Consider the following 17,609-nt stretch of genomic DNA (forward strand, 5'->3'; position numbering starts at 1 on the left):
ATATTATCTCCTTATATTCAACAGATAAAAATCATAATGGAGAAAAATTCTTGACCTACCACATTCTCACAAGTTTGAATCTTCTCCTGAGCCAGATTATATTCTGCCCAAATTAGCTCTAATTCATTCAAAGAAGCTGGGATAGTAAAGCAGTCTTCATCCAACACTTGTATAGCATCTGAAAGGTCATTTCCAAAACGAACACTGATACTGACACGTCTATTTAAAAAAAAAAAATAGCAAAAGGAAAAGATCAAGAAATGTTTAAGGTGGTGTGAGAAAAAAAATTACACAAATAGTAATGGTCTAAAGTTACTATTTACAACACTGACTATGAAAAGGTATTTTTTAAAACTATATAAAATCATAGGTAACTTTGATACAAACCTTTGACTAAAAATACATTTCACTGGGAAAAAATTAAATATTTATAAAGACAGCTTCAAAAGTCTGCAGAATTAAAATGATATAAAATTAGATTTGTAAATACTTCTTTTAAAATGTTATATTTAAGCCAATTTTATCAAGATGAAGGCACAGAGTCCTTGGACCTTAATAAGCAGACCAGCATTTGCATAATCTTAAAAAAAATCCCAAAAAATCCCAACAAAGCAATCAGAGAGGCCAATTAGGAAAACCAACACGGCTCACTCACCATTTTGTTTGTTTTAGCTTCCAACCGGACTTCCACCATTCTAATAGCATACTATTTCCTCAAATACAGGTTAAAATATACTGAACTGTTCTGGTCTAAAGTCTGTCTCACAGCTTTGCCAGTGTAGTCACTTTGGCTGTGCGTTAAAAGTTGATTAACCTCTAGAGAGACCAAATTACTCAAACTCTTTAAAACCTATAAACCAGACGATGACTGACAGATTTATACTGGAAAATACAGATTCCCACTGGACAAAAGATGAACACATAGTGTTAATTGAGAGCAACGTCTTAGTGTTTCCAAGTACATGAGGAAATGAATTACTGCACAGCAGTTTTATGCACAGCACAAAAAGAGAACTAGACTGTTGTGAGAACTATTTTTTCCACATTCCCTAACCAACAATAAAGGTGGAAAATTATCCCTAAGCAACAATAAAGCAATTATCTATAAAGTAAAATACTTACATAATTCACATATAGAATCTGAGACATGCTGATTAAACTGTATGAGACTTGCTAACCAACTGCTTTTCTTCTGACTCCATGAAGATCATTTTTCTTGTAATTTAGGAAGACTACTTTTGTCTTTCTTTAGACAGAGTATCAGAGAAGGCAATGGCATCCCACTCCAGTACTCTCGCCTGGAAAATCCCATGGACGGAGGAGCCTGGTAGGCTGAAGTCCATGGTGTCGCTAGGAGTCGGACACGACTGAGCGACTTCACTTTTACTTTTCCCTTTCCTGCATTGGAGAAGGAAATGGCAACCCACTCCAGTGTTCTTGCCTGGAGAATCCCAGGGACGGGGGAGCCTGGTGGGCTGCCGTCTATGGGGTCGCACAGAGTTGGACACGACTGAAGCAACTTAGCAGCAGCAGCAGCAGACAGAGTATAATTAAATAATTTGGATTACTGAAATCTATAATAGTTTCTGTATAGGACTGAAAATAACCCCAAGCAAAACAATGGGACCTAGTAGTTTCCCATCAAACTATTATTTAGAAGCTGTGTTGACTTTTTAATTCCATTCTCACATATAACTTGAGATACTATCATCCCACACGGTGACAACAGAACACTATAAAAACAGTATAAAATTTGTCTCAGGAGTAACTATCTTTAGTTTCCGTCTTTAAAATAATGAAAATACAAAGAATAAGTTTCAAAGTAAATATGAAGTGGGAGGGGACATGGGTAAACCTATGGCTGATTCATGTTGATGTTTGGTAGAAACCAATGCTATAACTGAACAGCTATATATATGCGTGTATATATATTATATATATATATATATATATATATATATAGAAAGAGAGTGAGTGTAAAACAGGAATAAAACCATCAAGGGTCCCCACTAAAATAATTAATTTTAAAAAAGAAAAAGCAAAAATTAAAGGCAAAGAAATTAAACAAAGCACAAACTAATCAGCATTGTTTTAAACCATCTTCCTCAAAAATTCACTTTTACCTACCTAATTTCTTTCAATATTTCAACCTTAGCTGCCAGATTTTTCATTCTGGTACCTATACAAGTCTTCACAGTGCTTTCCAAACGTTTAGTCAAATCCATGGTAGTTGCTTTCTCTTGCTGAAGCAAAGAACAAACATATCTTAGTCAGACCCACATAGGAAACTGTATTTCTACTGTTATTTAAACAACTTTTAGGTGTAACTAAAATTTTAAAGGATTTATGCGGCAGTGTTCCCTGAAGAATGCCACATATGAATTCAAGGGTTGGAGATTGAGTTCAACTACCAATGGTCAATGACTTAACCAGGCCCAAGTAATGAAACCTTGATTTTAAAAAACTCAGAATGATGAGGTCTGGGGGAAGCTTCCAGACTGGTGAACAAATCCATGTGCTGGAAGAGTGACTGGTCCAGAGAATCCTCCAAACGATCTCCATCTCCACTCCCATCATAACTTCCCCTTTGCGTCTCTTCTTGTATTTGCCTGTTTATGAATTGTATCCTTTATAATAAAACTGTCATCGTAAGTACAGCACTTTCATGAGTCCTGACAGTTGTTACTGAATTACTGAATTGAGAGCAAGGTGTGGAAGTGGGTCATAGGAAGTCTTAAACTGATAGAAAAAAGTGTGGGTAGCCTGGGACCTGATTTGTGGCTAGTGCTTAAATTGAGCTAAGTCTTGAGGGACTTAATCCTTGTGGAGTCTGAGATAACTCTTGGCATTTAGTGTCAAAAATTAACTGTAGGCCATTCAGTTGATGTTAGAGGAATGGCAACTCGTGTTGGGGTAACATATTTGGTATTAGAAAAAGTTATACATTTGAAGACTATACAGTATTCTGGGGGGAGGGGGAGAACTGCCCTGAATCTGAGCAAACCTTGATACTTAACTATCATAAAAGGAAATACATGGAGATATAGCAGCCTGTTAAACAACAATAGGATGCAGATGAAGCACTTTAAGAGATTTATTGAGCAAAATGGAATGTATAGGCCTAACTGGAAATCTGACTGGAAGAAACCAAACATAAAATGATATTCATGGAACAACAGGGGAAATCTGAACACTGGATATTAAATGATATTATGGGCTTCCCTGGTCGCTCAGCTGGCAAAGAATCCTCCTGCAATGCAGGAGACCTGGGTTCAATCCCTGGATTGGGACAATCCCCTAGAGAAGGAAAAGGCTACCCACTCTAGTATTCTGGTTTGGAGAATTCCATGAACTGTATAGTCCATGGGGTCACAAAGAGTCGGACACAACTGAGTGACTTTCACTTAGTGTGAACATAAATTAGTGAACTTAGTGAAAGGATTATTACTAATTTTTAAATGTAATTGTATTATGGTTATGTCTCTTTTCAATTTCTTTTCTGTTAGAGATACATAATACATTAAAGCATGTACATTAAACTATTATGAATGGGATTTGTTTTGAAATTACTAGGAGGCATAGATTTTTTAAAAGTCTATCTATTTAATAATTGTAAAAACTGGGTGATGGATACATAGTACTAATTATTCAATTCTCTTTTTAAAATGTTTGAATATTTCCAGAGTTAAAAAAATTTAAAGGACATAAAAGGAAATATAAATGAGAAATTATTAATTTTTCAAACATCCAATGAAATTCAAAGATTAGTTTGTAGCATAAGAAAAAATTTCATCTATAAACAAGTATGAAGAAAGAGAGAATACCAAGAGTAGGGAGAAGAAGGGGAGGTAAGAAAAGGAGACAGAAAAGTATAAAGACAAATAAGAACAAATTAGAGCTTCCCTGGTGATCAGGTAGTTAAGAATCCACCTGCCAATGCAGGGCACATGGGCTGGATCCCTGGTCCATGAAGATCCCACATGCCTCAGAGCAACTAAGACCACGCACCACAATTACTGAAGCCTGTGCACCTAGAGCCCATGCTCAGAAACAAGAGAAGTCACTGCAATGAGAAGTCTGTGCATCGTCAGCTAGAGAGTAGCCCCACTCCTCACAACTACAGAAAGCCTGTGCACAGCAATGAAGATCCCAATGCAGTCAAAAATAAATAAATGAATAAATTTTTGTTTAAAAAATAAGAGTAAATGAACACAATTTCCCAGTTGATCATTCTTTATCTTAAGCCACTGAAACATACCATACCTGCAGCTCCTGGGCAGTCTGTTCGACTTTCAATTCTAATGCCTTGCACCTTTCAAGAAGAACCTCCTTCTCTGTTTTAAGTTTTTCATTTTCTTCAATCAGTTTCTGGTCCTGCTTAATTTTTGCCAGGCTGACATTAGACCCTAAATTAAAGTCACCAACAGCCAAATTTTCCCTGTTAAAAACAAATTCACTCATTTTAAAAACCAAATTGTTTTAAGTGTGACAGAGATCAAAACTTAAAATTTGGCTTTTCATACCATAATAAATATATATATATATATGTGTGTGTGTGTGTGTGTGTATCTATATAAAGTTAATTTTAGAAACTAATCTGATCTTTACCCAGTTTCAACATTAGAAAGCATTTTAATGCAAACTAGATTTTATAGCTGAAGTCATACTTCAAAAATAATGCCTCCTAATCTCAGATAAATCATATTCCAACTTTTTCATATCAGTATCAACTCCAGCAAAGATAGTAAAAACCATTTCTGTATCAGTTTCTTCCAGTCTCTCATTACTCCCACTCCATTTAACCGTTTAGTTCCTAAAGCACTGATTAAGATCCCAACAAAAAGCTTATTACCCATTACACAGTATCATGGGCTGGATCATGACACAGAAGTAAAAGGATGGTTTTGTACTTTTAAAAATCAAATCTGGCTTTCTGCTTCAAGTTTGTAACTAAAAATTATCTAAAAAGTGAACATTTTTGTTATAATCAAATTCCATCAGAGTAAATTTTTACAGGAAGAAAAAAGAGCCTCTCTTTTGTTTAAGAGAAAAGGCAATTCCCTAAGACTCATTAAAATATTCTCAGAGCCATAGGAAAAACTTCAAAGTTTATCTGAAATTCTGTCTCTTGCCTGAGTAATTTAGATTTAGGGGTAGATTTTTATGATAAATGTATTCAAAAGACTTGGAAAGAAGAGCTGGTATGTAAACTTCAAACAATTCAGAAATGATTTTTCTTTCAAAATGGCTTTTAATTAAAATATCCCTGTTAAAGAGGAATATTTTTTTTTCAGTGTGTTAGAGAGGAATACCTGTTTGAGAAAAACAGACATAATCAGTATTATCCCTCAAAATCACAGACATAGTTGAGGACTCTAAAAACATAAGCCTTGACTACTATGACAAGAGCTTCTAACATAAATCAAAAATTAGGTAAGACTAAAAATCCCACTACAATCTTACTTTGGAAATGTCACATTATTTCCTGCATCATTTTCATTCTTCAAGTCAAGACACATTCTCCCACTTAAGCGCCCCTTTGGCCGGGTGAAGTTTGATTGGCTTGATCTATGCCCCCACAAAGGAATGGGGCTTTTGAGGTTCCTGAGGACAAGCTGACCAGGATCTGATTTTTTTTCCTCACAGATATTAGTGCTGGAAGTGAGTCTGCATTTTTCTGCAAATCCTTTCTTAGCCACCTCTTCCCCAATATCTACATTGCCATACTCAGCCTGAGCAATTATTGTTCCATCTTGATAGGTAGCTTTAATTCTCATTTTAATTTCCTTTTCAAAAATCAAGCTCCCCAAAAAGGTTCTGCCCTAAGAAAGATAAGAAAAAAGAAGATATTAACCATCTATACCAACATGTTTTCCTTCACTTATTTTTTCTATTAATATCTAGTTTTTCCAATGATCATTATTTCTTCATTCTGAAATCTCTACAAAAGTGGTTTTACCTTGTTGGCTAAATACAAATATACTTCCTCATGTGTATACTATACTCCAATTACATACTTGATAAATCCTTTCCAGAAGAAGAGCTAAGACCTGTACAGGAATCTATATTTATACATTTTTTTAAAGTGTACCAATTAAATACCCTAGAATAATCTCTTTAAATCAAGCAGATTCTGTTGACCATTTTGGTCCTAACTAAATATAAAGGTGTGCTGAGGAGTTACAGCATATAAAAATGAAATCTGGTATCTAGGAAAAATGGGAAAATGTAGAAGCAGTGACAGATTTTCTTTTCTTGGGCTCTAAGACACTATGGATGGTGACTGCAGCCATGAAATTAGGAGATCCTTGCTTCTTGGAAGGAAAGCTATGACAAACCTAGACAGTGTATTAAAAAGCAGAGACATCACTGTGCTAACAAAGGTCTGTAAAGTCAAAGCTATGGTCTTTCTAGTAGTCATGTACACATCTGAGAGCTGGACCATAAAGAAGGCTGACAGCTGAAGAATTGATGCTTTTGAGTTGCGATGCTAGAGAAGACCCTTGGGGATCTCCTGGACTGCAAGGAGATCAAACCAGTTGTAAAGGAAATAAATCCTGAATATTCACTGGAAGGATTGACACTGAAGCTAAAGTTGCAATACTTTGGTTACCTAATGCAAATAGCCGACACACTGAAAAAAACCCTGGTGCTGGGAAAGACTGAAGGCAAAAGAAGATGGTGGCAGAGGATGAGATGGTTAGACAGCATCACTTGACTCAAAAGACATGAATTTGAGCAAACTCTGGGAAATAGTGAACAGGGAAGCCCATGAGGTCACAGAGTTGGACACGACTTGGTAATCGAACAACAACACAGTTCTAGGTACAGAAATGTTTCTTATAAGTAACTACAGTGCAGACAAAGCTACACCCAGTGACCTAAAAGATACTAAAAACTGAACAAAAGAGAGGCAAAGAGAAGGTTTTCAAATTTTATTGTTCCTGCTAGTACTGATTATTTTCACATAAGTCATCTGAGCTGCTGAATATAAAATACATATCTGATTACTTTGCAGTGTAACATTCCTTCAATAGCAGTATCAGTTACCAAAAGCATACCATTTTTGCAGATTTAAAAGGAGATAGGATTCCTGTTAAGACTACCACTGAAATTATGAGGTCTTCCAGAATAAGGTTGCTAACCTAAAATTTAATGGAAATGAATACAAACTGGAATCTAGATTAACAGAGATGTCACTGCCAATTACTATGTTGAACAGTGTGAGCCTCTGCCAAGAAGATAAAATTTGATTAATTTACAACTCTTGCTTATTTCAAATTTGTGATATTTATGGCCACAGCTAAAGATCACTTTTATTTTATAAATATTTTCTCAAAAGCAAAAGATAACAATAATTATATGCATCAGTCTCTCAATAATAAGAGACTATTTGAAGCTTTCTCATCAGAAGAAACTATTTACATTTATTATATAAGTGTATACACACAAACACCAGTCTTATCTGATCTATAATGTGTATTCTAGCAAAGATGAGCACAAATATATAATTGCTTCTGAATTATTCCATCATTTCACATTTTTCACTAATTTATACAAGCTTTCATATTACAGAAAATTAATGGATTTTAACCAGACTTTTTTTTTTTTTTCGAGCACATAGTTTTCTTTCCGTTAACAAAAATATTTTAAATCTGTGACTTGCCTGATCAAACTGGGTAACTTCTTGGCTAGAAGGAATCTGTAGTCCCCAAAGTCTATACTTTTTGGCAACACTAGAAAATTGCAGATCCAAAGGAATCTCTACTATATCCGATCGATTCAGAATTTCTGTATTTCCATAGTCAATATATCTCACCAGACACTGGAAAATAATCAGATAAATACTAATACAGAACTTAAATATCTCAAAAAAATCATATATTTGCTGTTTTTTGTCAATTACCTGTAAATCATGATAGCATTTTACCTGAAATTGTCTAAATGCATTCAGAAACAAGAGCTCCAACAATATCCTCAAAATACAGAAAACCCATAGTCCATGAGATCCCAGGGATTTTCCTATTTGGTACTAGTTCAACTAGTACCAAACAGTACTATTTCCAACAGTACCATTTCTCATTTTGATTTTTTTAAACAATGGTATTTAAATAAATATAAGTCTATGAAACTTATGACTCTCTTCTATCTCTAATGTTAAAGTTAAAATCAATCAACATTCTTAAATTCAAGTTGGAAAAAATAAAATCTTAAAAGGCAAAGTTTTATGAAACTTTCTTTGATAAACTTAACTCCAGCTATTACACCTTTGAAATGAATCAAATTCACCCTTTCCTCCAGCTCTGTATCTATAAAAGGTAAAAAAGATAAATAGTTTATCACAAGGTCAAAAGCCATTTCGCCCTTAATTTTAAAAGTTAAAGTCAAATCAAAGCAAACACAAAATATCATTTCCAGTTGTCAAACTGTGGGGAACAGGTCTGTTTTACTAAGATAAATCATTACCTATAACAATAATAAATCACGAGATTTTAAAAATACATTTGGAACATTACTCAAAGTGTTTCATCTTACTTTATTGCACCAAGAACAATATTTACAAAATATTATATAAAATATTTTTAAGTCCAAGAAAGCAGACATTTTAAAAAAATAGTAAAAGAAACCCTATAGAGATGCTTTTACACAGCCTGAGATGTTCAATTGCTATTTAGAATCCTATCTCCACAAATTTCCTTAAAAATATTCCGTAATTTCACAATATAAAAGACAAAATAGCTAAATGCAAAGAAAATTCATCACATTTAACCAAGGCACAAGAAAGAGGCAAGCAAATCTTCACTATTAACAACATGCATGTCTACTAAGTAAAATATAAACATAATTTCAGAATCAAATGTTCTTTTTCTACTCAATCTTAACAGAATAAACTTTAACTTACTCAGCAAGACTCAAACATAACTATTAAGAACTAAAATACAAAGAACCACTGGCCACCAAAAATAATACACAAATTAGGTAATCTATTCTTTGATAATCTGGGGTGATTATACGACAACTTAAAATCAGAAGAATATTTCTGAATCTAACTTTGACTTTTGTAAGCACTTCATTTCTTTTGTTTTTTGAGGGAGGGGGAAATGTATGCTTTAGTCAATTCATATGTTATTCAACCATATTTTAAAATTTATTTATTTTAATTGGAGGCTAATTACTTTATAATATTGTAGTGGTATTCAACCATATTTTATACTACTATGAATAAGCAATGAAAGGCTAAATAAGCACCAAAGTTTGGACTGAAAATAAATATTCCTCATGGCAAAAAAAGTTGAACACTCATTCTTGCCTTTTCATCGTTGATGACTTTCAGTACTTGGCATCTGTACCAACATTTATCTTCAGAAAATAATCCACCATAAATCTACAGACAGAAAAAGAAAGCAAAATTATTTGGCATTTTAATGAATAGTAATGCTAAGTAGATCAGGTCATTTACTAAGCACTTTATGTATAATAACTTATTTTATTCTCACAACCCTATGAGGCAGGTACTTTGTTTTCACCATTACATGCCCCAATGGTAAAGATGGTAAAGAATCTGCCTGCAATACAAGACACCCAGCTTTGACCTCTGGGTCAGGAAGATCCCCTGGAGAAGAGAATCCCAACCCACTCCAGTATTCTTGCCTGGAGAATCCCATGGACAGAGAAGTCTGGCAGACTACAGTTCATAGGGTCGCAAAGAGTTGGACAAGACTCAGCAACTAGTATTTTCACTTTCATACACTGAAATACTGCATAGGTTGAAAAAGAACAAACATACAATAATCTGGATAAATCTCAGAAATTATGTTTGAACAAAAGAAGCCATACATACACAAAAGAGTATACATATTGTACAATTTAAGAGTAGGCAAATGAACCTATGGTGAGAGAAGTCAGAATAATGGTTACCTCTGTTAAAGGACTACTGACTAAGAACTGACTGAGAGGGGCCTGAGTGAATTTTCTAAGCTGACAGAATTGTATCTTGATTTGGGTGGTGATCACATAGATGCATACATATGAAAAATTCATTAAGCTGTGTACTTAAAAGATATATACTGCATTGTAAATTATGTCAATTAAAAAATACATGCACATATGTATATTGTCAAACTGTTCTCCATAAACATATCTCTTATAAATTTTTGTGAATCAGGGTCAAGGACAAGGATTCTATTCTGTTCGCCACCATTCTATTCTGTTCACCACTGTGTTAAGTACCAGTGTTTAACACAGTGCCTGGTAGATAGCAGATAGTTCATAGGTATCTTTGAAAAAATAAATTAATAATGACTGTAGTCTATACAAATTCTAAAAATGTGCCTCTTTCTTCAAATATAACAAAAATTCCAAAATCTATAAAATCTAAGATCAGTAAAGCTAATAGAAAAGATGGAATAATTGTATCCAAGAATATGGCTCACCTTCTTTGGATCAAGATTCCCAAACACTGAATTGGCAAGGGGACAGACTTCAGACAGTGAACAACCAATCTTCATAATATCCTTATTTCTATTGATACTCTAGAAGGAAGGGCAGACATAAATTCAGTAAAGTATTATTAATATTTTCAATGTTATGCAAACAAGGGTTCTACTATGCATGATACTTAAAAGGTTTTGGAGCATTAGAAATTAAATAAATTCTCACATCATTACTTTCCATCATTCGAATGAGTTCTTTACTAGAAATGGAACTAGGCTATAGAAAATTTTTACCTCCCAATGAGTTCAAATTACATGGAATTCAAAACTAGATACTAAATATTATTAATATTATATGAAGAGATAACTTTGTCTCTGGATTTTACTTTAGATCAAATCCTAATTGCTCAAAAGAGGTACCATATTTTAGTCAAGTGACATGGGTCTTCTCACATATTTGTTGCTGCATAAAGGAAAAAAATGTAAAACTGATTTCAAAATGTATAGGTTCCTCTGTACAAAAACACGGTTATCTACTTAGTAAATTTATTTCTCACAGGGGCATGGGTTAACGATTTTGAAACTACTTTAGACATATACGAGGATTGAACAAATAAATAAATATATTGTATATAATGAAAGCAGGCAGAAAGAAATTACAAATAAGGAAGGCAGGCTAGAATGAACCTGCAATGTTAGATTACAATTGCAAAGTATCAATATGAATTCATGTATATATACATACATATGTACGCAAGCACACATATGTTTATGTGTGAATATATGTATATATGAAAGAAATACACACAGATATAGATATGCACATGTGTTAGTTATATGTATTTGTATTTTTGTATTATATTGATAAATATATTTCCTAGGTCTGTCTGCTAAGAGCAACTAGAAGCAATAATACTCAAGTAGTGATAAGCACACCTAGTACCCCGATCTTGATTTCTAAACACCATTCTCTGATAAAAGGAACAAGATTTCTCTGGAGAGTGGGTCATTCCAGGGCTAAGACAGGGAAATAAATGATGATCCTGTAATATCTGGTGATGCCAAAAAGTAAAGAAATATTCAAAAAAAGAATGGGTGCAGCTTAAATGATACAGCAGTCAATGTGAACAATCTCCTAACGGCCAAAGCTGGAACAATGTAAGCAACAAAATAAATGACAGTACTAGATTATAACCCACAGGTGTATATTAATATAAATAACTGACTAAACAAATAAAAGGTGGTGAGGAAACAACTCTTCCTTAATGAGTAATTCCAATTAATAAATGCAGAAGGAATGAGGAAAATAGAAAAATCATCATCAAAGACCATAGTCATAAATAAAATATCCGCGGGTAAAAAGTTTAAGAAAAACAAGATTAGATAGTCTCAATGTATCTTCTTCTAAAACACTCGTTACTTACAGAAGGAAAAATAGTAACTTTACAATTAAGACACGTAGCAGTTATCCCCTTAACCAAGTGGATCAAGGTTAATATCACCAATAAAGAAATATCTTAGTATTGTAAGTTCTCTATATGATGTAATTCCAGTACCTCATACTGCAGTATGTACTGCAGTGCTACAGTCGCTTCTGTAGTACTACTGCCAATTTGTTTACGAGAAACCATAAACAAATACAAAATGAGGGATCCTCTATAAAATAACTAACCAGTACTCATTACAAATGTCAAAATCATGAAAGATAAAAGTATGAAAGAACTACCAAATGTTGGATGAGACTAAGGATACATGACAACTAAATAAAATGTGAGATCTTGAGGCAGATCCTGGAATAGAAACAAAAGGAAATAAGAAAAAAACTGGTGGAATTTGAATTAGGGCTGTACTTAAGAGTTACTAGGACTGTACCATGGTCAATTTCCTGACTGTGACCACTGTACTATGGATATGTAAAATGTTAGAAACAAGGAAAGCTAGGTGAAGGGTATAATATTGAAAATAATTTTACAACTTTCCTGTAAGTATAAAGTTATTTCAAAGTACTGTTAAATACGTATGTTCTTTAAAAATATATCAATAACACAGTCAATAAGGCTAGAAAGAATATGATTATCTTCGATAAATGAAAACAAACTCTGAGTTTCTATGCACAGTAAAAATGTGAAGTGAATTCAAACTGACTCCAAAACACACTGGAATCAGTCTTTAATACTCCCCCGGAATGAGCTCTCTGAAGTTCAGAATACACCAAAACATTTTACATGATTAGATTTTGTAGGTATATGGACTAGCATAAATGAAAGCTCTTTGTTCAAATGTCAAATACTTAAGATTCCTCCAATGGCTACTCAGCAAACTAGGCCTACCGAAATTTTTGAAGTGTTCTCATGTAAGTGGCTTAAATGGCAGAAAATCCAAAGTGGTAGAAAAAGAGAGAATACATGTGAGCAGATCTTCATCTTGACCTGCCTCCATATGTTTCTAAGTCTCTATATACTCTTCATCTACAGCCTATCAAAGCCCTAATCAAATGCTATAATTAGCTTTTTTTCTGCTATATTCTTTCTGTAGAATTACTGTTTTATCGTTGCCTTTTCTGTTACACAGAATGTACACATCAGGTGTTAAAAAGTACAATACATCTTACAACTGAGCAGGGGAGGAAATCACACTGAAAATTGGCATCGTGCAGCATTTTTCAGAAAAAAAAAAAAAAAAAGTGACTAGGATTTCCAAAAAAAAAAAGTGACTAAGGTAGGTTTTCAGAAAAAAAAAGTGACTATTAAATTACATCTATTACTTGATACTATGAGATCCAATACAATTATACAAAATACGATAACATCAAGTAATAAAACCAAAATTAAGACAGCAAAAGAGTCTTTTTTTTTTTTTATAAGAAAATACTCTTATAAGAAAATACACTCTTATACTGTTGCTGGGAATGCAAACTAGTACAGCCAGTATGGAGAACAGTGTGGAGATTCCTTAAATAACTGGAAATATAACTACCATATGACCCAGCAATCCCACTGCTGGGCATACACACTGAGGAAACCAAAATTGAAAGAGACACAGTACCCCAATGTTCATAGCAGCACTGTTTATAACAGCCAGGACATGGAAGCAACCTAAATGTCCAGCAGCAGAAAAATGTATAAGAAAGCAGTGGTACATATACACAATGAAGTATTACTCAGCCATTAAAAAGAATACTTTTGAATCAGTTCTAATGAGGTGGATGAAACTGGAGCCTATTATACAGAGTGAAATAAGCCAGAAAGAAAAACACCAATACAGTATAATAACGCATATATATGAAATTTAGAAAGACAGCAAAAGAGACACAGATGTATAGAACAGTCTTCTGGACCCTGTGGGAGAGGGAAAGGGTGGGATGATTTGGGAGAATGTCATTGAAACATGTACATTATCATATGTGAAACGAATTGCCAGTCCAGGTTTGATGCATGATACAGGGTGCTCGGGGCAAGTGCACTGGGATGACCCAGAGGGATGGGATGGGGAGGGAGGTGGAAGGGGAGTTCAGGATGGGGAACACATGTACACCCATGGTGGATTCATGTCAATGTATGGAAAAACCAATACAATATTTTAAAGTAATTAGCCTCCAATTAAATAAATTTATATTCAAATAAAAAAAAAAAGAAAATACTCTTGAAGCAAGCATGTAACTGACCATTCTTTTTAAAGAAAATCCACTGCATGCAAAATTACCAACCTCCAGAAAAATCACATATACTAAATCTATTCTCACAAAGTATACCACATGCACACTTGGAAAACACAAAATTAAAACAACTGTAAGCAACAGAGTGAGCTTCATGTTTATAAGAATATGAGAAGTCCTTTTATGCTTAGCACTGCTATATAAAGAAATGTCTTTTGAAGTGAATTCATGAAGTGTCCCCCTGTTGGGACCACACTTTACAAAAATACTATGTTCTTGAAATGACCTGGGCTTCCCAGGTGGCGCTAATTGTAAGGAACCTGCCTGTCAAGGCAGGAGACATAGATGTGGCTTCAATCCCTGGGTCGGGAAGATCCCTGGGAGAAGGAAAACGGCAACCCACTAAACTATTCTTGCCTGGAGAATGCCATGGCCAGAGGAGCCTTGTGGGTTACAGCCCACAGGGTCGTGAAAGAGTAGGACAGGACTAAAGTGAATTAGCATGCATCTATTCTTGAAATGAGATTACAAACCAAGAATGAGCATCTTAGCAATGTCATCTTGAATTTTTAAAAATTTTAGCATTTTATCAAAACATATCAAAATTTCATCAAACATCAAAAGATGTCCCTTAGATGTATAGGATTCATTTAAAATTTTTTTTCCTAGAAACAACACACAAAGGAGAAGCATAGTTATTTCCAACCATCCTTCTGGAAGATGCTTCCCAAGGTTGAGAAGGGTCTTTTCTTCTTACTGACTGTTTCTGGCCTTAGCATGTGTTAAGGTATGAGATTTCAGGTTAGTCAACTGAGGAAATTTCTTATTACAACTGTCAAAGGGGCACACATAGGGACTGTCTCCAATATGAATTCAAACGTGTGTACAAACAATTTGTTTCTTAAAAAAAAAATCATCTGATTCATATGGACACTTTAGTAGTTTTAGTTCTTAATCTTTTCATTCAATTAAGACATGCTTTCTCTCTTTTTGAAATGTGTTTAAATTTCTACAGGGCCTCAACTTCATGGTTGAAATCAGAGGTTTGAAAAGTATGAGTTCTGCTGTTTTGGTAAATAAAATTTTATTTACAGATATACCTATTTATTTATATATTGCCTATGGCTGCCTTTGTACTACAATGGCAACTTTTGTAGAGCTGAACAGTTGCAACAGAGCCACAAGTCTTAAAATACTTACTAATACTATACAGAAAAAGTGTGCTGACATCTGGTTTAAATCATAATTTCAAACTCAGGCTACAAATTCACATAAATGTCAATAAAAATTGAAGTCTAGAGCTGCACTGACCAATACAATAGCCAATTCTTACTTGAAATGTGGCTCATCTGATTTAAGTTGTACTGTAAGTCTAACATATACACTGGGTTTTACAAACTTACTATGAAAAAAGGAAAATATCTTGTTAACATACTTGTGTTCATTACATTTTAAAAAGATATTTAGGATGTGCTGAGTTACATAAAATGTTTTTATTAAAATTGATCTTGCCTGTTTTTCATTTTGAATGTGTCTTTTAAATGTACTTATATGGCTCAAATTATATTTCTACCAGACAGTACTCGTCTAGAAAATCTTACTTAATTAAGACAGTAAATGCTGTTCCTATTTAATAAGCTTAAAAATATCATTTATCATCCAACACTTGGACACTGCTGAGAGGGATACAGGTACTATCAATGCAGAGACAATGGGGAAATGGGCAAAGAACCAGAACATGTGGGCACCCTTTAGAAAATGTGTCCATAAGCCGAGATACAAATTTGTTGAACATTTTCTATGAATATCACCCTTCTAAAATATGTTTTCTAAACAGATTTAAGAAGCCTGAGTTAATCTTATTTCTTCTTTAACCATTCTTTTTCATAAATCCTGTTTCCCATATTGCCAATTCACTCTACCCGCACAAAGAGTTGTTCTCAGGCTGCAGAAGTACACAGAAATGTTATTCCCTTCCCTTTCATATCACACAGCTCATAAAATTAAAAGTTATTGAGTAACTGTACATTAGAGAGATTCATCTTCTTAAATTCTGGAACATAAGCACTTTGGTGCTTCACTTTGTATTTAAAATTGAGTAAACTTATTTGCCTTGAAGACTGCCAATAAAAAATTATAAATGTTCCATTAGTACTTTCAATTATATGATGAAAAAGACATTGTACCTCAAATTCAAAATTAAGCCAACAGAAAAAAGACAGAAATTTAAAAGCAATACCACTTTAGAAATTTAAAACAGTATCGCTTGCTCCTTGGAAGAAAAGCTATGACCAACCTAGACAGCATATTAAAAAGCAGAGACATTACTTTGCCAACAAAAGTTCATATAGTCAAAACTATGGTTTTTCCAGTAGTCATGTATGGATGTGAGAGTTGGACTATAAAGAAAGCTGAGTGCCGAAGAATTGATGCTTTTGAACCGTGGTGTTGGAGAAGACTCTTGAGAGTCCCTTGGACTGCAGAGAGATCAAACCAGTCAATCCTAAAGGATATCAGTCCTGAATATTCACTGGAAGGACTGATGCTGAAGCTGAAACTCTAATACTTTGGCCACCTGATACGAAGAACTGACTCATTTCAAAAGACCCTGATGCTGGTAAAGATTGAAGGCAGGAGGAGAAGGGGAGGACAGAGGATGAGATGGTTGGATGGCATCACCGACTAAATGGACATGAGTTTGAGTAAGCTCCAGGAGTTGGTGATGGACGGGGAAATCTGGTGTGCTGCAGTCCATGGGGTCACAAAGAGTCTGACATGACCGAGCCGCTGAACTGAACTGAATCACTTAAACAATCATATCCAAGACCTCTAGATGGAGCTGTAACTTCACAAATACAACAGTTTCTCAGCATCTTCAGTAATTTATGCAGCCTAGATTGCTGATGCTAAATTAAGTGTAATTTTAAAACCTCACACTCATAATTCTGATATTCAGTTCAATTTTTAGCCATTTGTCTTCTAATAATGCCCTGTGTTAAAAAATGTTCAATAAAAATTAAGCATGGAAAATAACAATGACATATATATATCATATTACAGGGTTTTATTTTCATTTTTGTTGGGGAGGATCTGGGTTAGTGGAGGAAGAGGTGGGAGAGGAAATAAATCAGGCTATTTTACCTGGGCCCAAAATGTTACTGCATCTTCCACATGACTTCCAACCACATCTTCAACTAAAATCAAATTACAATACAAAGAAAATCAGAAATTAATCAAGATCATCTAACTTTTACATACAAAAATAATTTTTTGTGTCAGTACCTTTATTGCAATGTTTATCTTCCTCCATTTGGACAATTCCTGCAAAACTAAAACAATTCAATAGTTTGAATTAGGTTCTATTAATTGGCCATTAACAGTGAATTAAAGACAAAATCATACAATGTCCAAATTCCTCTGTGTATGTTTTGTCCCAAATAATCAATATCCAAACTCTGTATTAAAAACAACCTCAAAGATATTTTCTCCAATAATTATTTTGTTTTGAGTATATCTTGCAA

At 34.1% G+C, this 17,609-nt stretch overlaps 1 protein-coding gene across 6 annotated transcripts in view; it reads right to left on the reverse strand.

The window, feature by feature from the left end:
* The window catches only part of STK31 (serine/threonine kinase 31), an 85,410-nt gene that overhangs the window by 52,369 nt on the left and 15,432 nt on the right, over window positions 1-17,609 (reverse strand). For 5 of the 6 annotated variants that reach the window (XM_059885905.1, XM_059885906.1, XM_059885908.1 and 2 more), the window contains exons 2-10: window positions 17,371-17,417; window positions 17,230-17,282; window positions 10,434-10,532; window positions 9,311-9,385; window positions 7,667-7,825; window positions 5,464-5,822; window positions 4,264-4,438; window positions 2,128-2,243; window positions 60-219 (exon numbers count right to left, since the gene is read on the reverse strand). In XM_059885905.1, the coding sequence (XP_059741888.1) occupies window positions 60-219; window positions 2,128-2,243; window positions 4,264-4,438; window positions 5,464-5,822; window positions 7,667-7,825; window positions 9,311-9,385; window positions 10,434-10,532; window positions 17,230-17,282; window positions 17,371-17,398 (1,224 nt within the window). In that variant the 5' untranslated portion in view covers window positions 17,399-17,417. The remainder of the gene's footprint in view (window positions 1-59; window positions 220-2,127; window positions 2,244-4,263; window positions 4,439-5,463; window positions 5,823-7,666; window positions 7,826-9,310; window positions 9,386-10,433; window positions 10,533-17,229; window positions 17,283-17,370; window positions 17,418-17,609) is intronic. The other variant, XM_059885907.1, reaches the window with a different exon arrangement.

Source organism: Bos taurus, chromosome 4, assembly GCF_002263795.3.
Source record: "Bos taurus isolate L1 Dominette 01449 registration number 42190680 breed Hereford chromosome 4, ARS-UCD2.0, whole genome shotgun sequence".
NCBI lineage: Eukaryota > Metazoa > Chordata > Mammalia > Artiodactyla > Bovidae > Bos > Bos taurus.